Genomic DNA, 25,777 nt, shown 5'->3' with positions numbered 1-25,777 from the left:
GGGTGTCTTGTTCTGTTTCTCGAAAAAAAGAAAGCTTCCCCGAGCGTTTCAAACCCTGTCGGCACGCATTCGCGCTCCTGTACTACACGCCGGGACGATTCCCTAATGAAGCGGTTGCCTCTGGGTGTGGCCCTGTGAAGCACGTCGCTGCTTCGTTTTCTACATCGTTAGCTGTCCCACTTTCGATCTTCGGTCGTTTTATTATACCTCTCTGTTTCGGCGGTTCCTACTGCCGGGTATAGCTTGCTGCTTTCCCTAGCAACCGCGCGTTCGTCCCAACCGCTAGCACAACGTATCACGCTCTCATTTAGTCGGACGTGCGAGCGCGTAGTCGCGGTCTGCTCATGAGCTGCGTGCGTGTCCGGTTCTCATTTGTCATCTGCCAACGGACGTTCGCCGGAAATGGATCACCTGTCTCGAAATCCTAGCGCTGTAATGTTGCTTTTCCGTTGACCTGTACTTCTCGTCTAAAGTTTTACGCATTACATGAAAACAGTAGCTTTCCGGCATGCTCCATTCTCTCTGCCCCTGAGGAGCAAACGCTCTCCTGTAGAGCGCATACCTTTCCACGTTACACTCCTACGGTTTCTTTTAAGCTTTTGACGAAGCAAAGTGTTTTCCCTTTCTTGGCTATGGACTTAAAGGGGTAGTGGCACCTTTTTTTTTCGAAGGCGAGTTTGCTCTGCCGTACAAGTCTTCTGATACAGAGGCAGCTTTGAGCGAGTGTGAACGTCAGCAAATGGTGATAAGATATTTTATTTTGATATTAAAGTCAATTTTCCCATGGCGCACCTACCGAAATCGAGAATACCTTGACGTCAGGCTACAGTACAAACTTTGGTGACTTTACGCAGCAGTCTGGCTAGTTGTAATGACGTCAGGTACCAAAACGTCCAAAATGGCCGCTTGTGCGTCGCCAACGGAGTCACGGTGCGGAGCACCCATGGAAGCGTCGCGATATCTTGCTACCGTGTCGTGACGTCAGGGTACAGTAGAATTCGAAACTAGCTTTTAAAAACATACTGTAATTACCGTATTTACTCGAATCTAGGCCGGCCCCGATTCTAAGCCGACCCCTGAAATTTGCAAGGCCAGGAAAAAAAAAAAAACTTATTAATTGTGCTCGAATCTATCTATACTCGAATCTAAGCCGACCCCGCACTTTCGCACATCGTTTTTTCAAAAAAAAAAAAAAAAATCGGCTTAGATTGGAACAAATACGGTACTTTTTCAGAGTTCAGTCATGCATAGCAGTGCATTTTCTAGGCTCTTGAGGGCTCGGCAGGGGCGTAGCCACGTTAGGGCACACCGGGCCCGTGCCCCCCCCCCCCGAAATTTTTTTTTGCCATAGCATACAGAGCAGAAAATGACGCTCGACCCCATCTGCCTGCTCGTCCCCACTACATATCAAGGAGGTGCCCCCCCCGAAAAAAATTTCTGCCTACGCCCCTGGGGCTCGGCCTTTCATTTGACGCAAAAAAAAAACGACAACGGGAAATTATCGTGTCAATACCCCTTTCCGAAAATTCTTAAACCGAATTTTCTACTAGCGCGCAGAATACACATGTAGTCATTCAGTTACAACATACGCTAATTATCAGGCCGACCTAAAGAGCGGGGAATGCCGACAGAAAATTTCGAAGTGGCTCACTCGTTGACTCTTTCCAATGTGCGAGAAGCGCAGAAATAATAATAAAAAAAGCTGCTATCCTTGGCCAGCGTGAGTTAACAATTTCTCTTGCTCGATTCAATTTTTTTTCTTATTATCCACAGATTCTGACTAGCCGATCCTGATGAGAACTCGTGAAGCGCCAACGAAGTATGGAAAGTAATAGAATTCGAGTTTAAACAATTTTCTACGCGTTTGAATACTGGCTGAAGGAGCTTATCGATCTCTCACTTACGAATGTGTTTGGTTGCCTGTGGTTTGATAAGTGTACTGATGATTATGACGTGAATATGACTGCACGCTCGTTTCTAAAACTGCCAATGCTTATTTTTTTACAATCTATTTAGACTGTAAAGGCTGCCTTACGTACGAAATTGCATTCTGTACGATAGTTTATAGCAATGCTGTTCGTGTTTAGATTTAGGAACATACTGAAAAACCAGAGAATCTCGTTTTGGAAAAACCAGCTCGCTCACTGGCTGCCTTGCGACGGGGCTGCAGCAACATGCTGAGACCATTGATCCTGCGATCACGCGTGGGCTTCCTGCCTTGTTCCTGTTCTGCGAACGGGTGCGAGGTTGAATCGATATTGGCAAAATTTTGGGAAAACATGGAGGTGTCTAGCGAACCCGAAAGAGGAATGGCGAAAAATGGCGAGAAATCGAACGGCGAAGAGCTGTATGAGGCGTCTGCCAGAGGAAACATAGATGCACGTATACGCAATCGTGATCAAAAGTTTTCGAGCACCACGAGTGGTGTGTGCGTGCACGCGTGTTTGTTGCGACCTGTAGATACGAAATTTGAATCGAGTGGCACATCCAACGCAGTTTCTCTCTTCTCTTTGACTTGTAGATTGTGCCTTCGTATACGCTAGGCGGTGCGAGAGTAAAGTGAAATACATGTACCGTATAGTCTGCGTTTAAGTTTTGCTTTAGGTGGTATGTGTGCCTACGCGCGTGCGAGAATACGGTCACAGTTAATGGTAAGAGGACCTTTCAGCCAAAGGGAGATTTATCTGAAGATGCGACGGACGTTACTGGCGTTGATTCGCCTTCAGGCGTAATGAAGCAATGCGTGAAGGAGGAGGGGTGGTGGGGTATGATTGATAATCATAATATATTCAAGGCCAACGTTGAGCGTGCAGATAAAACCACAATACGATGATAAGGCGCGCCGTAGTGGAAGGCTCCGGAAATTTCGACCATATGGGGTTTTTTCACGTGCACTGACATCAGACAGTACACAGGCCTTTGACATTTCGCCTCCATCGAAATGCCACTGCCGCGGTGGGGATCGAACCCGCGACCTTGTGGTCAGCAGCCGAGCAGCGTAACATATCTATCACCGAGGTGGACAAGGCGTAAGGATGGACCGATGTTGTTGAATGAGGTATGCGCCGCGGTTGTCTCGGCGCTTCCATCCACATGTTTCCTTTCCTGAAACAGAGGTAGGCGCTGGCGAGAGAAAGAAAACTAATTTGGAGCGCTCCCGGGGCACACATAGCGGGCGCCATCCCGCTGCGCCCGCTCGGTGACTCTGCAATTAAGAGGCGTCATCCAATGCCCCGTGCCGCGCTGTATTGATGTGAGTGCTTGCATTTGTAATTTTGTGTAACTGCGCGCACATGTGTGCGTCTGAGTGTAACGCGCACTGATTTTAACCACAGTTGACTTTCCGTATTGCCTCCAGAATTTATGTAACAATTGCAGAAGAAGGTAGCGGCCTCGATCTGCGTGTTGTGCTGACCATGAAAATGTACTTGTGATGATTGAAAGAACTCATCGGCTTGTCATATACTCGCAATCAACCGTGTTAATAATCATAGAGCTTTCCTTTACAAGCCCATCCATAACACGGTCTTTGCTAGTATTCGTTTTTAGTACTCTATACTGCATGCCTAGCTCAACGGCAAACGTGCTTAGCTTTTGTTAATACGCACGGGATATCTCATTCAGATTCGCTAGTAGGTATACTTAAGAATTGTACTCCACCCATGGACGTATTTTCAGTCTCTTTGCAAGGCCTTAGCTATGCTTCTTTCCGAAACTTTATGCTTACCCTCAGCTCTCATCACTCCTATTGACTGCAGGCGCAGCATCTACGCGCCCCGCCTGGTGTAGCCAACGAACTGTCAGCCGGTGGCGAATTGGACGCTGACGGCAAGAAGGACTGGCACGACCTCGCCATGATCAAACGCGAAGCGGAGGCCAAGGGACCCGGAGAGCAGGGCGCCGCCTTCTTCCTTCCTGCGGGAATGGAAAAGAAGAAGGATGAACTGTACAAGGTCAACGGCTTCAACGCCCTGGCCAGCGACTTCATCGCGCTCAACAGGTCGCTGCCCGACATCAGGAATCCAGGGTGAGTTGCCTCTCCTGTTCCTTCGTGCTATTTCTTCCGTATAGTTTACTAAGCCGCTTTCGTTAATGCGGGTGCTTCTGCGTTTTGGTTAATTATTGACTAGCCGCGATCTCAGCGGTCGTGGCAATTTACTACAGCAAAGACTGACCATTACTTGACTTATCACTCATAACCTCGTCAAAGGGTAAACACGAGAACCACGTTTCCTAGTAGTTATTTGCTTTCAAGTAAGTCGTTCATAGCATGAAATGACGCCGAGATACCTGGCTAGTTTCAATTTTGCCACGTACTCAAGGGTCTCGCGATTTCGACGTGTTCTGCGTCTTGCGGCGGAGTGATTCACGCAGTGCTTCGCGTTACGCAGATGTCAAGTACATTTCAGTCTTGCTTTCCCGTGTGTCTGTTAGTACAGGCGACGTTTATCGGCCCAGAACGTCTGGGCGAAGTGACAAGTGCAAAGCTGAAAGGACACGCAGACACGCGACAGTCTTCACGCATACTTTACGTCAGGGGAAGTTGTCTCGACTCTGCATGGCCTGTGGGTGAAATTCCAGCACACTTCTGAGTGCAGCAACGCCCTATGCACATGGTGCGAGTTTCGCCGGGTGCTGCACTGATTTCCCTTAGGCACAACAAAACAGAGTAGCGACAATTCGCGGCATCGTAAATACTTTGTTGAATGCATGCCTTCATTTGAACACAGGCAAGTGAGTGATCGAGTGCACTGGAGGCAGAGAAAGCATGCTGCGTGTTCTCCCGCGCCTCTTCGAGGTCGTCGAGCATGGTGTGCTCGGTACAGCGCAGTATGGATATTTGAATCGATCGCCGAGGCATGAGTGCGTCCAAGATTTCTTCGCATGCACCCGTCTTTTCTTTTCCTTTTTTCTTTTTGGTTACGCGTATTTTCTCATCTTCGCCCGCCGCGCGAACGCCAACATTGTGGTTCGGAGCTTTTCTCTATTCACGCGCAACGATGGGGTTCCGTGCTTCCATAGGCAACGCGCCGTGACAACGTGGCGTGGTAACGAGCGCGCGTTGTGAAATTAACTGGTGGGTGAACGTACGGAGTCAAGAACATGTGTTTCTTACACGGAACGATATGTTATCGGGTTGTTTGTTTCTGAACCAAACGAGGTTATTGACGAAGCCCCGATCGCTTAATTTTCGTGAGCTATGGAAGTACACGTAGGGGCAAATAGGTCTTAAATTGTTTGATATTGAAACGTGCCTTAACCCGTGTAAGAAGGGCGCGCATTAACCCGTTAAGAAGAAAACGGGGAAGTGAGTCAAAGAAATCAGTATGGTTTGTTAGAGGGAGGAATCGCCTTATAACGCGTGTTTGTTGTAGGGAAGATATTTTGGGTACGCGTTTTGTTGCTTAACTTTTTGAACAGAGCCGGTGACAAGGTAGAGCAAACAGATTACGCTTGATTATAAGCCGTAACCATCTACGGCGCATGCGCCGACTATTATGTATGCGTCTATGCTGACTTTCTTTTTTCTTCTTTTTCTGGCTCTTGTACCTTGTTGGGTGATGAAGTTTCCATGAAACTGGAATCTGCTGGAGACATGGGAAAAAACTGCGTGCATGACTACAAAGAAAGAAAAAAAAAAACTTGTGGTTCTTGTGTTTCGCTTCACCCACGGCGTCTTGTGCTTTCGTGAGTTTTGTGGCTTTGTGCGTTTCATGACGTACATATAAGGCAGCGCGCCGACTCGTGTACCAGGTGTCCTCGATGATCCTGTTTTAGGTACGGTGATCTTTAGGAAACAAAGATAACTGAATGCTTGACAAACCTAAGTAAGAACAAAAGTTCAGGCATTCCTCCTTGCTTATCAATAAGGGAACAACATTTTGTTTCTTGAAGGAACAACCACAGGATACAACATAGACGAAACATGGATGAATAGTTTCGAACGGCGTTGGTATACCGCGTGCAGATGAATTCACGCGAGAGAGAGAGAAAAAACAAAGCAAAACAAAACAAAACCCAAATCTCCTCCGCTGGAACCGCTAGTAAGAGCGCATTCCAGCCATTCTTGCTCCTGGGCGAACCACCAGCGAATGCGACCAGCCATTAACCAAGAGCGCCGAAGAACGAGGAACTCTGTGAACGTAAGTTTAACCAAAAGCGCACGCAAGCCGCGCGTCACGAAAGCGCAACGATGCGGCCTTCGTACATTGTGGAGGTTTACATTGTTTCACGTTATTTTTTTTTTTTTGTTGAGGCCGGCTAGCGAGAGTTTTCTCGGCAGGTAAAATAAGAGTTTCGTCGCAAAGGTTGTTGGTTGAGTCGGGTAACAGAGAAACAAACAAAAAAAAGTGCCGCGTTCCCTAGTAGCTCTTTAGTTTCGCTAAAGTAGCGTACGAGAACAAAGAACGCCGAAGTCCTGGACGTTTTTTTTTTTGCAATATATGCTTATTTGTTTACAGGCACGTTGGTGTTCTGCACAAGTTAGAACTTCGCTACGAACACGGGGCCTACGCTCTGCATAGATCTTCTCGGGAGTCTCCTTTCTTCGCAATTACTGCTGCTACAGCAGCGACGCTGCATTCTTTCCCGCTGGCATTCGCGCAATAACCCCACTCAAAACTTTTCGCTTCTTCCGAGGTTTCCTGCTTAATTTTTGTTTCTTTCGCTTTAGCGAGGCCGCACAAAAGCGAGCGGCCTTCGTTCGCAACGCCCTTACGCAGTCTTTTCTTTTTCGCTTTTCGCTGATGATCGCGTTGCATTTCTACGCGCGTACTTCTGCGGCATCTTCGTTGCCTTTGAAAGAGGAAACCGGCGATGCAATAACGCCATCCTAATGTCTCGGCGATTGCGATTCTTTTCGCTAAACTTATATCTGGTGCCTTCTTCTGGAGCTCTTTAATCGCGACCGGCATGAAGACGTGCGCTTTCGTAGGTGCCGATGACCGGATAGCCTCGTCAAATAAATAAGCTCTTTGTGGCTCCTAATGCTATTATTGCAACAGCTCTTTTCTTTCTTTTATTTTCGCTTCCTAGATCAGGTGGATTTAGCGCGAGCGTTAATATTAAACTGCGTAGTAATCATAATCGGACGGATCCAGATGTTTTTTTTTTTCCCTAATGAAGGCGAGGAATGCGTTTGGAAGACCGCGAAAATGTTTTGTCAGCTCCCATTTCTTTCCATGCGCTGCTATGAGATCGACTGTTATGTTGACTGTTGTGAGGCGCTGGCACACTATTTTAATAATTGAAGTAGAGTAGCCTGCTCACATGTATCATGTTTTCTAGTCATCGAACTTTGGCATGTCTTGAAGGGCACACATGTGAGAACCTGTTTGGCCATATTGGAAGCTGTGTGATATCGTAGCGTTAGTTTCTATATCTTTTTTTTTTAATTCCCTATTAACTTTCTGTTGCACGAATGATTAAATCATGAGGATTTTTTTTTTTGCTATGCAATCGTATTTGGCATCAAGGAACGCTTTCAGTATATGGCACTACGCCTTTAATAGAGATCGGGAAGGCTATACGCATTGTACTGGGTGCGCCTGTTTCTTAGCAAACTTTCATGCAAAACCTTAAAAAAAATGAGAATCACTGTGCGAAATTTGGCACACTGTGCAATAGAGGGTCAATGTTTCACGTTAAAAACAACGGGCTGCTGTCGATGCCTTCTTCGCTCTCTCGCTCGCTCACTTATTAACGCGAAGGAGTTTCTTAGGTTGGTGAAAGCGAGCACCCAGCTGCCGTCCGCAAAAACCGTGTCCGGAAGGCACGCGACCTCTCCGACCGGAACTGAGGCCGTAGCTAACAACTGCTGCAGCGCCCACGTGCAGCCGCGGCGTATCGGAGAGGGAAGCCTTCGCAGCAGACTTTGCAGCATCCCTCCGTACTTGCTCCGTGCGCCTTCGTGACAGTAACCTAACCGAAAAAAAAAACGCTTTCGTCTTCTTATCTCACAAGCATATGCTTAGAGATCCCCTGCAGCTTTTCGATCAGTCAGCCGCTCAATATCTTCAACCGGCTTCGTAGCGAACGAAGGGAAAGCAAAGACTCATTCATTCGCGCCATGGCCTCACTCAACACTTCATCGCTTAATTCACCTCTCCTCACTCACCTCTTCCCTCAGTCACGCAGAACTCGCCACGTTTCGTCGAATGGCTCCTCACCATCAATGTTCTCGCCACGTACGCAGCCTTTCTGCACACAGCCCTAACCTTGAACACCCGCTACTGCTTCTCAAGCACGTACAGCGTCGCCTAACTGATTTAGAACTCGGGGGCACGGAATAATTCTCCCCCTCCCCATGAAAAAAATAAAGGGTTGGATTGAGGAGCTGCGACCTTTGCGTAGAGACTCCCTGCAGGACGAAGAAAGAGATCTGTTTCTCTAGCCGTTCCTTTTTACACTTGTTATTGTACTCTCTTCGAACTGCGGGTGCTGCCCCCGACTAGACTGTCTGTATAGCCAGACTGTTTGCGCAGTCAAACGAAAGCGAAGGGTGGGCTTCACCGAGCACCCGTCTTCTATTTCTGCTTTCTTTACCACGTCGTGTACAGAGGCAACGAATGGAGCGAGAAAGTCTAGCTTGCTTTGATATTTCAATCTTTCGTATAAACGGGGTTGCCTATTCCTTCCCGAACGTTTTATTTCTTTTCTTTCCTTTCTCGTCACCGCTCTTAAGGGAATGCGCTCTGTCGCCGGGGGAGCCTTATCTGAAACGCAAATGGGAACCTGTCTGCCGTGTGCCCATTCATATATTTTTCTGACCTTTTCTCTATATGTTACTCCGCCGCGCGTCTCCCGAACTCTCTTGAAGGTTTAGTTTCAGTTTTTGTACATCTCTCGCAAACGTTTTTTTCCTTACGGCGGAGACGTTGCTGTGGGTGCGTATTGTACTAACGAGGCCTGGGCGCTTTTGTAGTTCTACTTATGCGTGTTCCTAAGTTTCGTTTTCGTACTCTGACGTTCGGGATTTGAGGCACCTTGCTTACTTTATTTCTGTTTCAACATCGCTTCGCCTATCTAAATGAACACCAAACACACCATTTTCTTTTCTTTTTCCTCAGTGTTTGATTCTAGCGGTGAGCTGTAAGCCGACTTAAGAGGCCAACGTTAAAAGGAAAAAGGTTTTCTCAACGAAGCACACCGTTCTCGGCAACACCAAGGTGAACAGCAAGTGAACGCAGATTGAGGCGGTGTGGGCAGAATGGGTTACGAGTTTCGGTTTCCTCAGGTAAGTCTACGGTCTTGAAAGGAAGCGCTTAAATCTGCGCCACTGCTGTCGATGTACAATACCTAGGGCTGCCCGACCAGACAATAGATAGATAACTTTATTGTACACCGAGGGAGGAGAGCCGGGTTTTACCCCGACGCCCCTGCGGGCCGCTCCCACGTTGGAACAGGCAGGGAGTACCTGCCTGCGGCATCGTGAGCCCGTTGGATTGCCCGAAGCTGACGGTGACGATCCGTACTTTTGATGGCGGAATAAAACCCTTGTCTTGGGATGATTTGCGCCTTGAGTTCCTTGGGTATGTGGGGGCAGTCCCACATCATGTGCTCAAATGTACACACACACCCACAGTCCGGGCAGTCAGGAGATCAGGAGATATATCCATATAAATAGATACATTAGCTGGGCAAGGGTAAACCCCTGTCTGTAGTAGTCTGAGCGTGACTTCTTGTCCTCTGGTAAGATGCGAATGGGGTGGAGGAAAGACCCTACGACTCAGACGATAATGTGAAGTGACTTCGTTAAATGTCGCTAGAACGTCCCGCGACCCTCGATCAGCCGCACCTCCATCCAGAGGATCGGCCTCGGGCGGGGCGGAGCGGTCCAACGTGCCAGGGCCGTGAAGCCCCGCGCGGAAGGCAAGTCCTCGCGCCCGGGCGTGGGCCAATTCGTTGGAGTTGGTAATGCCGCTGATCGTGGAGCCCATATGGGCCGGGAACCAAATGATCTCGTGTGGAGTGATGGTCCTACCTCTGAGAATCCTAGCAACAGGTGGAGAGACCCTGCCAGAGGCAAAGGCTCTAACCGCAGAACGGGAATCAGAATAGATCTGAACACGGGATGAGTCCAAAAGCTCTAGTGCGATGGTTCAGCTATTGCCGGGGAGGTTGCCTTGACAGAGCATGCCGACATTACTGTACCTCGCTCAGAGACCACAACGGCCACAAAACGATTCCTATCCGCACGCGCAGCGTCCATGAAGATCGACGATCCCGACTTCGAGTGCACCTGCTCCAAAATTTTCTTGGCTCTAGCCCTTCTCCTTGCGACGTTAAATTGAGGGTGCATATTCCTAGGAATAGGATAAACTACGAGTGCCTGTCTAACGGCGGAGTCAAGAGAAGTCATCCGCTCTTCCTGCAGTATTGTAGAAATTCCGGCACGTGCCAAAATCTCCCGACCCGCCCGGGTGACCGAGAGGCGAGAGATCTGCGCCGTGCGTTGAGCCTCTATAATTTCATCCAACGTGTTGTGAATTCCTAATGCTAACAGCCCCTCCGTGCTATTTCGGATTGGAAGGCCGAGTGCCCTTTTAACAGTTTTACGGATCAGTACATTGAGCTTCTCCCTTTCTGCAGCGAGCCAATGATGCATAGACGCAACATAATGAACGTGACTCATGAGGAAGGCATGAAAGAGGCGAAGAAGATTGTCCTCCTTCATGTCTCCTTTCCTGTTAGAAACTCTAATAATGAGGCGAAGCGTAGCCGCAGTATGTTGCTCTAATCTACGTAAAGTTTCGGTGTTACGTCCATCCGCTGAAATGAGCATGCCTAATATCCTGATACAGCTAAACTTGGGAATTCTAGCCCCACTAGCAGTCAATAATGTCACATCCACCTGCTCAGGGGGGACCCAGTCCTTAGGTCGCCGTCCTTGTCTGGTGGGCCTGTATATTAATAGCTCCGATTTACTACTTGAAAGCTTTAAAGACATACGACTGATGTTTCTTTCAACCGTGTTGACCGCCTCCTGCAATCTGTCCTCAAGGCGCCCTATGACACCGCCTCGGACCCACACCGTGATATCATCCGCGTAGAGCGCACTTTCCAACCCCTCGAGTTCGTCCAGTTCGCGACCAAGGCGAGTCATGCCAATATTGAAAAGAAGCGGGGAGACGATTGCCCCCTGAGGGATTCCACGTGAACCTAATTCGTACCGTTCTGACTTCAGCTCCCCCAACTTAAGAGTAGCCGTTCGCTCACTGAGAAAAGCAGCGGCAAAATTGTAAAATCGCGCACCCAGGTTCATGTCATTTATGGATTCCAGTATGTGGGTATGAGATATGTGATCAAACGCCTTAGCCAGATCGAGACCAAGTATGGCCCTGGCATCGCGAGTGCTGTCGTCAATGATGTGAGATTTAAGGAGAAGCATCACATCCTGCGTTGAGAGGTATCGAGGATGAGGGTCTCCTCCCTCCGAATATGGTGGGTTTCCGTCCGACCAGACAAGATGTCTTTCAGATATCGATCTCGCGGCCAATAACACATCAGACTTTCAGAATTGTTTCTATTTAATACTAAGTTTTCGAAGTTACTTTTTTTTTCCTAACAAGAAATGCGCGCTTGAGTATCGGTCCGAACGTACGGGGAGAGAGTCCTCAGGAATGTGAATTGCACTCCATTCATACATGGTTCCTTCTTGGTGTGCTTGCTTTATCCCATGCCGAGCTTTGCTACTCGTCCCTTCGTACGCAGTGGAGTTCCTTTGTGTTGCCGGTCTCTCTCTGCGCCGCACTTTCCTCCTTTTCCGTGGACCGCCACCGCAGCACTCTTGCCTCTCCTGAGCAAGCAGTGCAGCAGTAGTGTTGTCACCAAGAAAAGAGCTGCTAGCGAGGCACACAATTCGCTCGGCGCTCCCTTTGTTAAAGCGAGCGAGATAAAAGGGGAACGCGACATCGCGGTCGCCACAGTTTTCTGCCTCTGCACGCACACACACACACACACACACACACACACATACAAACTCCGGGTCGCCTTGCTCTGTGCAAGTGGAGAGTGCACAGAGGGCACAACGGGTACAATGGGTTTAGTGGCACGCCGCAGCCTATTCGGTCGTCTCTCGGAATTGCGCCGACGGATCCGTTGTGTTCCTAGTCGATCGAATTGCGTCGCTGACTGGAGCAGAGCGGATCGTTGCAGATAAGTATAGGAGCGAATCAAAGGCGGGTACTGTAGTGGTGATTTCCGTCGTTTTTTTTAAACACGAAAGTGTTTTATGCCGGGGTCCACCAAGTACATCCGTCACGGATATGACGTTGATAAAATGGACGCCAACGGGTGAGAAAAAAAAACAAAAAAACAAGACACCCCGCTGGGAATCGAACCCAAGACGTTGCGGCCGCGACGGCAAGCGCCCGACGCCCTACCGACTAAGCTAACTCGCGAGATGCTAGACACGGGGCGAACGCGCCTTATATCTTTCACACATTCTCTTTCGCGGCGGGCGGAGTGGGCCGGTGCCGCCGTCTGTGAGACGTGAAAATAAGTAATGCTTCACGATCGACACTTACTAGCGCTTACTCCGAGATTGGACGCGATATCGGAGGTCATGGTTAAAGCGTCTCGGTACCAGAGAGGTAGACTGGCCGCGCTGGCGTCGCCGAGGCACCCATGACGCAGTTACGTTCTTTGCCTTTGGCTTCGTGTTAGCGTGCGTCGGCTCATCGGAGTAGTGCAGCTTCCACGTGCACCAACGGTATTTCTCCGCCGCCGACTGCTTCAATGGCGCGAGCACCGACTAACAAAACTGCTGCAATATGCGTTGCAGAAAGGACGCGATTTCGACGGGCGAATGTCGTGCCTTGGTGGAGCGAGAGCAGCGCCTGAGAGAAAGAAGCCAGCGGGGCGCACGCGTTTGCGGCTCAGGCTACGAACATCTACCTCCCGTGTTGCTGAAGCGCAGTGTGTGTTATGTATGCATGAGCACAGGCGTCGGCTACCCATTACTTGAAAGCGCACACAGTGCCATTCTCTCCTTAATGGACGACGCTTTGAAGAAGTGCATACCGGGTACCAGTGTTGATTATGAGATTGTTGATATCATCCTTACGCGGGATTCACGATTCGCTGTGTCCAAATATATGTTCACACCGTCAGCTACCACAACGGTTTAATCATTATCATGGGCGTTAGTCGTCGCGATAAAGACATGCTGTCAATATGGGTGCATCCACGTCAAACGGTGCTATTGGCCGCGAGATCGAGCGGAGTCGCCGCCTGGCGGCTACTGGCTGAAGCGCGCCTAGTGTGGATTGCTCCATGCGTCGTCTGCTAGCCGCGTTGTGTTTGCATGTGCGCGTACGTCATGCAGGGCCTCTAAAGGCGGTTTGCTCCGTTGCGTTTGTGCAACTTTAACCGCTCGTACGTATGCCTAACAACATGTAAAGAAGCATTTGGCCTTGAGCGGCTATATATGTACTGTAATAAGATCAGTGAGTGCACTTGTCGAGAGTGCTGTGTGTGGTCGTCGTACCGTCCGTTCACGAGAGTCATATCAGTGTAGGTGCCGCTCTGTGGTTCAAGCGCATTGCAAAGTGCACTCGGCGTTGTCCTAAAGATGAGAAGTATTAAATAGCATGTGAATATAGCCTTTTATCGGCTCGGTGGTTAAAAAAAAAGGATCTCATGCATTTGCGCGTTGTGGTTAGGTGTATAACTTCGGGACTGTCGTTTATAGGTTACGCGACGAGCTTGAGTTGTGTAGGGTGCTGATCCCACTACAGAGAAATATTTGTCAAGTCAGGTCTGACACTTCGGTACCTAAATTGTCCCCTAAACAGAGCAGAAAATGGAATGACACGGAAATCGCAAAACTGAGTTGCCTTGCGCAATTATAACTAGTGGCGAAATGTATACAAAGACACCCGTTTACTTGCGAGCATAGGTCGGCAAACTCACTTATGAGTCGGCTCACTCAGACTCAGATTGAGCCGTGAGTCTGACTGAGTCTGAGTGCGTTCGAGCGAACTATATTTCGGTGAGTCTGAGTCCGAGTGAGTCCGGTTGAGAAAAATTATAGTGAGTCTGAGTCCGAGTGAGTCTGGCCGAGGAAAATTTTGGTGAGTCTGAGTCCGAGTGAGCCCTAACGGCAAGATATATTTCATAAGTCTGAGAGAGCTCCTCATTTTTTGCCGACCTATCGTGATCACCTCAACTTCAGCATTACTATCAGCCTTATGTCGGCTCACGTTTATACTCACGTCTACTCACACATACTTCCACAGGCTACCGTTTATACGTCAGCTCGATATTTATTGATCAGAGGTGTGAGTTGCGCAGGGAGAGGGGAAGAGGTGCCTTGACCCCCCCCCCCCGCAGATTCTTTCACGGGAAGTTATTGATAAAAATATCTCGTGTGAGTCATCTCTTTTAATAAAGATGTCCTTTCTAGATTGCAAACTCTGATAACTCTTATTTGAAGGTGCGAGATGAAAATGTGCAAAGTAGAGCACCGATTTTGCGAGATATTGGTGCTAAAGAGCATTGGGACACTACGGTAGAAAGAGCTAATTATAGGCGAACGGGCTCATGAGTCGACTCATGACTCGGATCGACTCACTCAGACTCGGATCGAGCCGTGAGTGTGAGTCTGAGCGAGTTCGAGAGAATTATATTTCGGTGAGTCTGAGTCCGAGTGAGTCCGGTTGAGAAAAGTTATAGTGAGTCTGAGTCCGAGTGAGTCCGGCCAAGGTAAATTTTGGTGAGTCCGAGTCCGAGTGAGCCCTAACGGCAAGATATATTTCATGAGTGAGTCTGAGTGAGCTCCTCATTTTTTGCTGACCTATGCTTGCGAGGTAGCTTATGCCTCTCAAATTTGCGCTGTGGCAAGTTCAGTGTCGGAAGTACGTCAGGCCTCAATCTCTTTCGCGAAAACCCTTAAAAAAAAGAGAGCGAGCGAGAAAAATATATTCATCAAGACAAGCAGTGGCGATAAACTCGCTCGCGCATTTTCATCGCTTACGTGGCGTGTGAGGGCTCATAAAACGATACCCTTTACTATGCACCAGATCATGCATACACACTTGCCGCGTTTCGGTGCACGTACTTGCCCTGCGGAATACTGAGAACTGTTCTCACTGTTCTCGCGGCCCTGTAAACACAGTGGAACATGCGCGAACTACAAAAGGGCTCGGGGACTCTCGTTTAAACAGACTCATAGCCAAGCGCGAACAAACTTCGCATTCACAGCGCAGACGGTACATGAATGACAAAGAATAAATTCCATGAATTAATTTTCTTCTTTCTCGATTGATTCTCGCTTAATTTTCCTGCGGAAGTGTAGTAAAATTGAAGCACAAGGAAGCTTCCCCGAGCGTTCGCTTACTGCGACCGTCTTCACGCTCGTAGTGCACAGCAGCAACAAGCATATAAATGCACGCATTAGCGAAGTTATCGCTGACTACTCACCATTCTTTCTCGTCTGCGAATGCGAATGCACCGTCGTCGAAGTGCTTGCTGCACACCATCGCGTACTTGGAAGGCGTCCTGCCGTTACGAAGGCTAACGAGCCACAGTCGGCGACGTTCCGCGTCGGTGGGATAAAAATGGAAGCTTATCCCTGGCTCTGTGCAGTATGTGCGGCATTGTGGCACCGAACAAAACCTCATCCTCGATAACGAAGAGTTTTCTGCGGGTACGGAACACAAAATCACGATGTGAAAACAGAAGCCCCGTGCACTTCTACACACACCACACGAAACCAGTATCCACACTAGCGGGGTGACGGTGCTGCCACCTATAGGTCGATCTCGCCGCGAATAGCTGCCAAACACAAATAGACATTGCACAAGCTCTCATATATCACTACACAATAAGTACTACTTCTGTGAAGACACGTTTCACTTTCGTGTTATACCGATTCCTATGACGGAGGGATCAGCCATGTTTTTCTGGATGCTTCTGACATGATATAGCATTCGCGGACTAACGCTTTCGGTAAGCGAAACGGTACCTGTTTAAATAATTTACTGCAGATTTATTCTTATATATTTTTTTGTCTGGGTTTATTGCGTAGGGTTTGGAAGGACGCTGAGATGTGCAGTTCGAAAAACGAAGGCACTGCATATCGTGGTGTGACGATTGCTCAGTGTATCGCATAGTGGGAGGCAGTATCAACGTTGAAATTGTCGTCTTCCTTCGAGAAGATTTCCTGCGCGCTTGCTTCTTTATTCGTGCCGTTGTTTGCTTCGCATGTACGGCTTTTTCGTTGTCCTCTCTTGGGCCATGCTGTAAATTAGGCGTTCGCAAGGATAACTGTAAATTCCGCCTTCGGCGAGCGTTGCACCACCGCAGCGACGTTATACGGCGCCCCGCTATCTCCATCGTCTTCATCTAGTCACGTTTTGTAATCCAGAGTAAAACGGTCGCACTGAGTCTTGTCTGTTTCGCTGTGTAGTAACAGTATCCTATAGCCTCTAAAAGATAACATTGCCATTCTCGGGAACGATAAGGGAAGGAGAAAGAGTGCGCGGAAGCATATGTCTATGGGAGCACACTATCCAGCCGTCGTGGTAGACACGCATTTCTGCGTTTGGTTTCTGGAGCATTTCGCATGAAGATGGCGCTGAGGCGGTGCAACCTTATTCCGCGCGTTTCGCTCAGTTCCCCGCGTGTCTCGATGAGTTTGTGACCCCTCCCACTTCGATTCCGTCCTTTCGTTCCACTTTCGCCTCGGTGGTGGCGAAGAAAGAAAGCGAGCGTGTTCGTCTTCGAGCACCGGCCGTGAAAACCGGAAAGGAGGTATCGCAGCGGCAGAGTGAGCAGAGGGCATACTGCTTCTGAAAACCGGGTTTGTGCTCTTTTTCCTCCTCCTCTTCATCTTCTCGCTCTTTCTTATTTCTATTCGCCTTCGTTTGATCATGGCGCTCTCAACTCGCTTCTGCGAGCTCACTGACCAGTGTCCAACAAAAAAAAAAAAAAAATCGGGACGTAAACTAAGCGACTACCTCGGACTTTCTCTTAACTTTTTAGTTTCACAAACACGAACCTGCAATTGATGGTGGCACCCCTTGTTTCATCTTTTCTTTCAACACAGCACTTCCTTTACTTTTGGTCTTCTTTTTCGTCTCGATGAAAGGAGGACGGGGGTCGCACGCGTAGAATTGCTGCTTTGATTCTCCCAATTGCTGCTATGTTTTCCACCCGGTCATTGCTTCTCGAAGTAATGTGGAAGAGGCCTTCAGAAGATCTCTCGACATTCTTTTTATTTCGTTGTAGCCGGCTTTATGTTTTCTTCGAATGCAAGGAGCAGAAATGTTCCCTAGGCTCATACCCCGGTTCCTCAGACGAATGGAAGAGCTCAGTGTTCACGATCTTTAACTTTTCTTCGTTTGTTTCGTTTAGAAGGAAGACGATCAATTTTATCCGGTAGTGGCCATCGGTATAGCGTCTAAAGCGAAGCGTCGTTCATTACCTGCACGGTTGGTTCGCCTCTGCAAATTTACGGTGAATATGAAGCGCTATCTTGTTCAAGGTCAATAACTTGCGTGGCTTTGTTACCATACTAACTGCGAACTATCAAGCGAAAAAACAAACAAACAAAAGCTTTTGATGCCTCCGTGAGGTATTGCCTGTACTTGAACCTCGAGTTATTTCATAGCAATATAAAACATTGGACATGTTAGTGACATTGCGCGCGTGGCGGGTTTTAGTGTTCATCTGATATCGGTATTAACAGTAGTGTCAAGTTTTTTGTTGTCGCTAAAACTGATAACTGCAGCCACCTTACCCCTCAGAAGAAAATAAAAAAAAGGACGAAGTTTGCACCGTTGGGCGGCACCGTGAACATAGTTGACATAATCTCCGGCGGGACAGCTGAGACGCACTTTCCGGTGAAACAGCTGTAGGAAAACCCATCATAGGGTCGTGACAGCCAAGAAGCTCCGTTGAATCTGAAAATGGATGTATGCCATGCAGTTTTTATTGTTTCGGGAAAGAACGAGTCAGAGCGAATATAGAATATACTAGGCGCGGAAGACAATGGCCAGCACTGGACTTATTCAGAGGGCTATTTGGCGCGAATATAGGGACAATCTTCCCGTATCCCCTCTGCCAGAGTGAATTTGCATTACCGCGTGCCTCAGTCCCGCATTTGCGTCCAAACAATCTCGCTCGCAATCGCTCGCAATATGATGCCTTTACACGAGAATCGACTCACATAGGACAGCTTCGCAGAAAAGCCTATAGCAGAGACTTGTCGTGCCTCGGGCCCCGAAAACGCCCGCCCTCGGACGTCCTCGTCTTGTGCCTGGGGCATAGGCGTCTCAGCGGGCTAAGAGGGTCGCGTGTCCCGCATTACCCCTGGGACGAAACGGGCGACAAAACAACTCGCGCGCCCTTTGAACCTTCGCACCCAGCGCGCTCCTGCGTGCACCCCTATGTAATATTTATATGCGCTCAGCGCGCGCGCGGTACCTCGGCCCAAGGCATCGCCCCAGCTATTCCGTGCATGCATGATTCTCCCCTCACTCTCTCTTCCTTTCTCCCTGCCTCGTCCGTCGACTTGGAGGAGACACTCCCTGTCGAGAGAAGTGCCTCCTAGGACCGCCGCCGGCTCCACTCTCATTTTCTTGCCTGTTTCGCGTGCCGGTGGCTTTTATGCGCGCGCCTGGGAACACGCATATTGCGTTAGCGATATTTCCGCCGGATCTACCACGGCGCTCGCACCCGCTCGTCGCTTCACGTTTCTTTACTGCTGTTTTTTTTTTTTGGTCTCTATCCACTTACGCGCTCTTGCGGTGACCCAGGGGACGTCGTAGCCCGAAACTCAGCGTGGCTGCAGCGAGCGTGCGCTCGTGCTCCGTTCGATGTACACGAGTCTCAAGAGAGCGTCGTGACTTGCGCGTCGCTGAACTTTGAAAACAACGCAGCTTCCCTCCGGCGACGCTTCTACGAGCTGTGTTCGAGGCATTATTAAGGCGAAAGCTATACATGCCTCATAAAACGCGAAAAGCGATCGTCGGCGGCGTCGGCGTCAACACGAACGACGCCAAAAGTCGCGTTATCAGAGATTACGGCACAATGACGTCATCGTGACGTCGCTAATTGTCAGAGTATATGACGTCACATGATGACGTCACCACGCGACATCATCGCTTAATCAAATGTGTGCCGATCTCTGAGGCGCTCTTGCAAAACGACGTGACGTGGAGAGAGCTGCGATGTCTCCGAGCTTGGAGGCACTGCAAAGCTACGGTAGGTGCAGTAAGCTTTCGTGGTGGGAGGGAGGATCAATACATACGACTGAGAAGAAGAAGAAGAATAAGAAGAAGAAGGCTTTCGCCTTCAAGTTGTCTTAGGTGAATGCATAAGGACCCTATGAGTTTTTTTTTCTTGTCTTAAGCGATGCGAATGTAATGGTCAGTGTACGTAAGTATCCATGCCGTCTGTGTGCCATTTGTCGTTCGGCTCAAATGGACACGGAATCATTTGACCGTGCATGCGTGTACTGCGTGCGTATCCTGTTTCTAAACTACATTATTTTAATGTATGAGCAAGTGGAAGGAAGTTTATGTGACTGCGATGCAACTACACTTGTCACGACCGCATGACTCCTGTTTACGGGATGGGTCTGGGAAAATTACCCTTTACGACGCCATTCGCTGATGGTTTGGAATGCACAATCAGCTGTTTGAGATGTCACCATGTTCATGCATACGAAATAATGCGTAAGCTATTTGTCTTGCCAATGTCACTGGCTTAACAGTCAACTGGTTAACTAGTAACCCGTTTTAATATATGTATGCATACAGGGCAGCATCGTCTACTTAAGATAAATTTATAGCCTGACCCATCTCTTGAGCGCTGGTTAACTAATAACCCGCTCTAAATGATGTAGGCATAGAGGGTGACGTTGTCTGCTTAAATTAAGATAAATTTTCAGCATGTTCTACTGAAGCTAAAGCTTCTGTTAGACTGCGTGCCTATGTGAGAGTCTGTGTATGGGAGTTAGCGGTTAAGATGAGAACACTGCGGAGGGAATGCCACATAGCTCCGACGAGACGCCAGTTTGATGACCTTAAGATAATATTCGGGAGATACGAGCGTACGCAGAAATGTGTTTTGGGCTAGAGTTAGGGCGAAAATTTCAGCGTCATGCGCGGTATTTTCCTACCCGAGGCAACATTTTCAGGCCACACAAGGCTACTGAGACGTTTGTCAACGCACTCTCATTCGATGGGGTCGTTCACATAACTTCTGCAGCTGTTGGCACACTTAGTTGCAAACAAGTAGTTCTTTTGTTGCGTTGCCAGATTGTTTAAACACGTAGTGCATGTAGATTTATTTACATGTGGGCTTAATTTACTTTAACCAACACGTAGCTGCCGCCAAGCTTTGCAGAAAAGGTTCCAAACACTTTCAGCTAAGCTGCATCTCTCGCTCGCTATGAGCCTCGAAAAGCACGGTCAGCGGTGCGTCTCCAGCCTGCTATAGCAAGCTAAGCGAAATACACTTCGTCCCCTTCTTTCGCCTGGCTCTGCGGGTTCTGCTTGCACCGTGTACGTTAGATCCAAATATTTGTCTTCATTACACCCTACAGCGGCGTGCTTCTCAAGGTTGTCATATTGTCTCGGAAAGGTCTTGTTGCTCTCGAAGGCATTCGCCATGAGGCCAAGTATGTTTACAGCGTTTGCGCCCCTTTGTTTCTCTCGCCAACGGAGCCCAGCGTGACAACATGCACGAGAATTACGGCTAATGGTGGAGCATTCTCCGCCTCTCTCTCGCACGCTTTCTGACTCTTTGAGCATTACCCGCATAAGTAAAGGCAGGCGGCTCACGTTAAGTGGCTTCCTTTTATCGTGCGTTGGCCGTTAGTTGTACCACTTTATGCGTATTTGCGTGCCGCGTACACTCCTGGCGTGCGTGTAACGCTGATTCGCACTTCAGGCAGCGGGTCGGGAAGTGCCTTGTTGTGTACATAGGTTGAACAAACAGGAGAAAGTGCCTCAGACAGCCTGGCCGCCGTTTCGATAGGAGCACCTATCTTTGTCAAAGGCGTCTTGTCATCCTAGGCGTGGTAGCTTTAAAACTAACACGATGAGGATGAAAAGGCGCCATTGACAAAGGTCCTCCTATCGAAACGTCGGCCAGCCTGTCTGAGGCACTTTCTCCTGCTCGTTCAACCTATCCCGCTCCGTGTATCCATCTGTCGGCTCCCATCTTGACTTTGTTGTGTACATGCCACTTTCAGCCCGTCGTGCCTGGAACTCAAAATTCAGGCGCGACGTATACCTCTCCCTTCGTTCGTAGAACCCTCTGTCTCTTTTTTTCTCTCGATAACTAGCGAACCAGTTTGAGGCATTCTTCGCTGAACTCGGTAACTTCATGCTCTGTTGATCTTGACTGTTTTACGGGGATGGCTGCTGCATTTGTATCTCATATACTTGATGATTTCGGCTGTTGTCGATGGCGGTGTAAGAGATCGCAGAAGCCTGGTTAAGACAAGCTGGAGTAGTGTGGCGCGTAAATCTTGCGCAGAAAACATAAATCTGCACTGCTGTACGCAGCCTGTGTGGAGTAGTGCGTTTGATAGTGAAAAAACGTAACAGTTGCTGGAGGGTGAATAATATTTAGTGTTTATCAATATTAATATTATTGTCTGGTACGAAAAGACAAATATGCAATGGATAAAAGGCGAAATAGCGAGTCAACGGGCCCACAACTCCAAGTGTAAGAGGTAAAACTTTTGCCTACGCACCAGCTTTCACAAATTCTCTTCAACGCGTCAGCGTAAACATTAACTTTCACAGCTTTTTTTTTTTTTTAAAGCGCCGCTTTATCCCAATTAGAGGGCATAATTTTAGGCCTACATTTTGTGCCGATATGACTACTTTTTCCGCTCTCATGCACGAGTATTCAGGGGAAGCACGCACGCAGGTAAAACGGCCTTTGACGACGAGAAATGAGTGACGAATAAAACAACGTAAGCGCGGTATGGGCGGGGCCGCCGTGCATATATGGACACCCTGCCGCACTGGACTTGACAGGTTCCACTGGAAAGCTTCCGAGTAGGACAGCAGATGTCCGCTTAATCAGCCCGTTGAGTGACCGGCGGGAGTGGACCGTCCGCGATCATTAACGTCTCACGCGCCGCCATGAATGAAGAAGCGCGTTTCGCTATTTAAGTTCGTCTGAAGGGCTTCGGTCATTTTCTTTCCCTCGTCGCGCCGTCCGCGCGACGAGGGAAAAAACGGCGCGGACGGCGTGAAAGCGTCGCGGAGGATGTGACGAGAGCGCGGAGACGCGGGCATTATGGAACATCAGGTGATTTTGGGCTGTTCCATTTTTACTTGAACGCCTGGGTTCAAGAGGTGTTAAATACGGAGCCCATAAAAAAAAGAAAAAAGCTTCATTAAGATCGTTTTGTGAGATGCGAATTTTGTTCAAAAATAAGCGTAATTCATTTTTTGAAGGTACGCTGAATGTCGCCGTGTGAGAAATGATAATTCCCATCAGGCGTGTGAAAAAAAAGGCTAATGAATCCTACGCATATTTAACCTAACTGATAATTTTTAGCCACGATGGACATTTATTTTATCAATTCTCCTTTACTTCTAACCAACATTTACACCACAAACACCAGCACCAGCTGTAGATTACTATTGCTACACAACGAAAAATATTTATTTCATTACAAACGTGCTCTTACGAATTTTCGTATGTCTCTGAATTACGAATAACGTTCCAGCTTCTTTTTGTTTGTTTCGGTGAGCATAAGGATCTTGTTCATATTGACCACGTCTACGCGCCTTATATGTCTGAACATCGCCAGAAGCAGTGACGTCGAAGGCTAAAAGGAGCAACGCTCTTGTATCTTTAGTTTTCGCTCTGTGTTTAGTTCGTTCGGCGCGTAATTTCCCGAAGACTGTGCAGCGCTCGCATTGTGTGGATTTAGTCGCACCGCGTCGTTTAATTCTGAGCCGTCACTAGGCGACTATTTATCAGAATAGCGAAATTTAAATTTACCCACGTCACCTCGTTTTTTGTGCAATGAAGCGTTGCACAGTCCGAGATGTCGTTCCCAAGCCACCGCCTCTTCGCTCGTTTTTCTTTTCTGTTTCTTTCGAGGTAGCCTTGGTGGTGGCACACAAAGCATAGCATGCCAGTGTGGGAGTCTTCGCCGGCCTACTACAAAAGACGGGGCTCCAGCCGCAATTTGCATAGACTTTGTGCTCCTCATCTGAAAGGGAGCTCTTTAAAGGCATCCCGCTGTCTATCGCCGTCCAACATCGCGTGCCCACGAGTAAGATGCTAAATTTATGCTAAAGTGTTTATCTAGTTCGTAGACGTATTCCTCCTCCTCCTCCTCCTCCTCCTCCTCCTCTCTCCCTCTCTCTCCTCTCTGTCTTCATGCTTCGTTCTTCGTTTCCTGGGTCTTGCTCTTCATGCGCATTCGCTCGATTCGTATCCGTTCCAAGTTAGCTTTCGAATGCGTGCCTGCATAAGTTGAAAGAATGTCCGCTTTTGCGCGGCAGACTTTTAGTTAAAACTGCGTCGCTCAAACTCAAAAGTATTTTCGAATCCTAACGATAGAGCGGGAGTGCGTTTTCTATGTATAACATTCGGCTGATCTGCGCATGAGGAATGCGCTTGGCAGTTTCATTGTTTTCCCTTGTCCTACTGCGAAGCTCTTCGGGGAAACTTGTTTCGCTGCTTCGGAAGTTTGGGCATTTGCGCATGAGACCTGCACATGGGTGTGTCAACAGGCACGCTTACTTCAACCAATCTCCAGTGACTACGTGTCACGTCATCTGGAGACGTCGGCGCTCATGTTAAGCACAGCCGCAACTTTTAACGACGATTTCTGGTTTCTTTGATTTAGGGAATTTCGTTTCAAGGGAAAGTTCGATATAAAACCACGTATACAGAGACACGGTTCCTGAGCTTTCATCCTTCACCATCGTACTAGATTCTTATAAGCGCGGGATGCGCGCGCGCGCGCGCGCGCACACACACACACACACACACACACACACACACACACACACACACACACACACACACACACACACACACACACACACACACACACACACACACACACACACACACACACACACACACACACACACACACACACGCACGCACGCACGCACGCACAAAAGAACACCTCGTTTTGCATTCTGAGCATAAACCCATACTGTGAAATTACTCAGCAGGAATCCACTACGGCTTGATAACCTACAGCTCCGCTTGGATGTGTTACATCCCTATAGATAATAATTCCAACAATTTGTTTTTGTCACAAAGCCCTATTAAATATGTTTCCTGTGTCATATCTTAGCTATCATCACGACTTGTAGACGCGCGTGTATTTTACATGCTCTCAGGAACGCGCTTCCCCACAACGATGGTCGTTATGAGGTGAAGCCTGATTGCAGTGATACAAACGTGTAACTTATTCTTGCGGGACCTTGCTTCTTCGCGAACGTGCTCAGTTGGCTTTGTTTTGCATAAGTTTTGAGAGGTGTTTGCTAAAGTTTTCAGAAACCAAAATAAGTGCACTTGTAGCCTCCATCGGTTTGGATTCCTGAACGTTGCGACGACGAATTAGCTCTGCGTACGGCTTGTTACTGCATACCGGATGTGCGCTTATGACCTAGGAATTCGGGGAGAACTCTTGCTACAAAAGGGTCCGGCGTCTGTCCTTTGTCACTCTGTTTCATGTGTTTCAGGAGTTAGGCAATCGACCACGCTACATCACGGAAGTAGCACTTGCGCGAGGGGCAATGATGTAGGTGCGGGTGCGAAGGACGCAACGCGAGTTCACTTGCGCGCAGTACGCCTTATTCATTGTGTACGGGGAGATAATCCTAGCTTCTGATTAAAGATCTTTGAAGCGAGTGCCCACGACAGCCACGTTGATTCTAGTCGCAGCGTTTGTCATATCGAATGAAGCTGCCGAGAAATGTCGCGTGTCATTATTCATATTCTCCGTATCCTGAGCTCGCCGAGAATGTCGACTCGCGACCTTGACGCTTAGTTTTGTCGTACTCGCTTGCCGCTCGTGTTCATGTATACTATAAATGGCGTGCTAGGCTAATCTTCAGTGTGATTCCGATCTTTCTCTTTCTCTCTTTTAGAGGCGACGGTCCTTATAGCATCACCTGGTCGGCCGTCGCTCCATCCGGCGTGCCCCCGCCGTCGCGTCTCCCATATCACTCAATAGATGGCGCTCTCCCATAGAGATGCATGCAAACTGCAGTTGGGTGACGATATAGCGCTGTCCCATAGAGATAAAAAAAAATAATAAAAATACAAAAATAAATGAAAATAAAAATAATAAATAAAACATAATAAAAACTAAAAAAACCGAAAATAAAGAAAACAAAAAAACTAGAAAAATAAAAATAATAAAAAAAGAAGAAAAAAAAGAAAAAAAAGGAAAAATAATCAAAGCGGCGTATCGCTTTGATTACTGCTTGGCGAAACCACTGAACATTTCACGGTGTAACCATGATTGCTTCAGTAGCTTCGCCCAAGCTCTTCATCATTCACCCGTGGATATGCTGTAATTTTTAGTTGCTCTCTTTCATTTTCTTTCTTCACTTTCATGGGATCCTCTCACTCCACCGCATTCGTTTTGCGAGGTTTCTGCGGGGCTTCTTGTTTACTCTTTTTCTCTCTCTGTGTTCGACGCGTCGCATTAGTGTTTACCGTTTTGTTATTTCTCGCCTGACGACCCACGCTGCCGGATAAAAAGAGCGCAATCGGAAGACGCTCTTTTGCCAGAAAACGAGCGGCAACAAAACATCAAAACGTA

The 25,777-nt window shown here is 48.3% G+C and overlaps 1 protein-coding gene across 2 annotated transcripts in view; it reads left to right on the top strand.

The window, feature by feature from the left end:
* The window catches only part of LOC119383042 (putative polypeptide N-acetylgalactosaminyltransferase 10), a 143,996-nt gene that overhangs the window by 90,964 nt on the left and 27,255 nt on the right, over window positions 1-25,777 (top strand). For both annotated transcript variants that reach the window (XM_037651020.2, XM_037651021.2), the window contains one exon: window positions 3,759-4,027. In XM_037651020.2, coding sequence (XP_037506948.1) covers window positions 3,759-4,027 — 269 coding nt within the window. The remainder of the gene's footprint in view (window positions 1-3,758; window positions 4,028-25,777) is intronic.

This window comes from Rhipicephalus sanguineus, chromosome 2 (assembly GCF_013339695.2).
Source record: "Rhipicephalus sanguineus isolate Rsan-2018 chromosome 2, BIME_Rsan_1.4, whole genome shotgun sequence".
In the NCBI taxonomy this organism is placed as follows: Eukaryota; Metazoa; Arthropoda; class Arachnida; order Ixodida; family Ixodidae; genus Rhipicephalus; species Rhipicephalus sanguineus.
The sequence above is the reverse complement of the archived record's forward strand: the minus strand, read 5'-3'. Positions and strand labels throughout refer to the sequence as shown.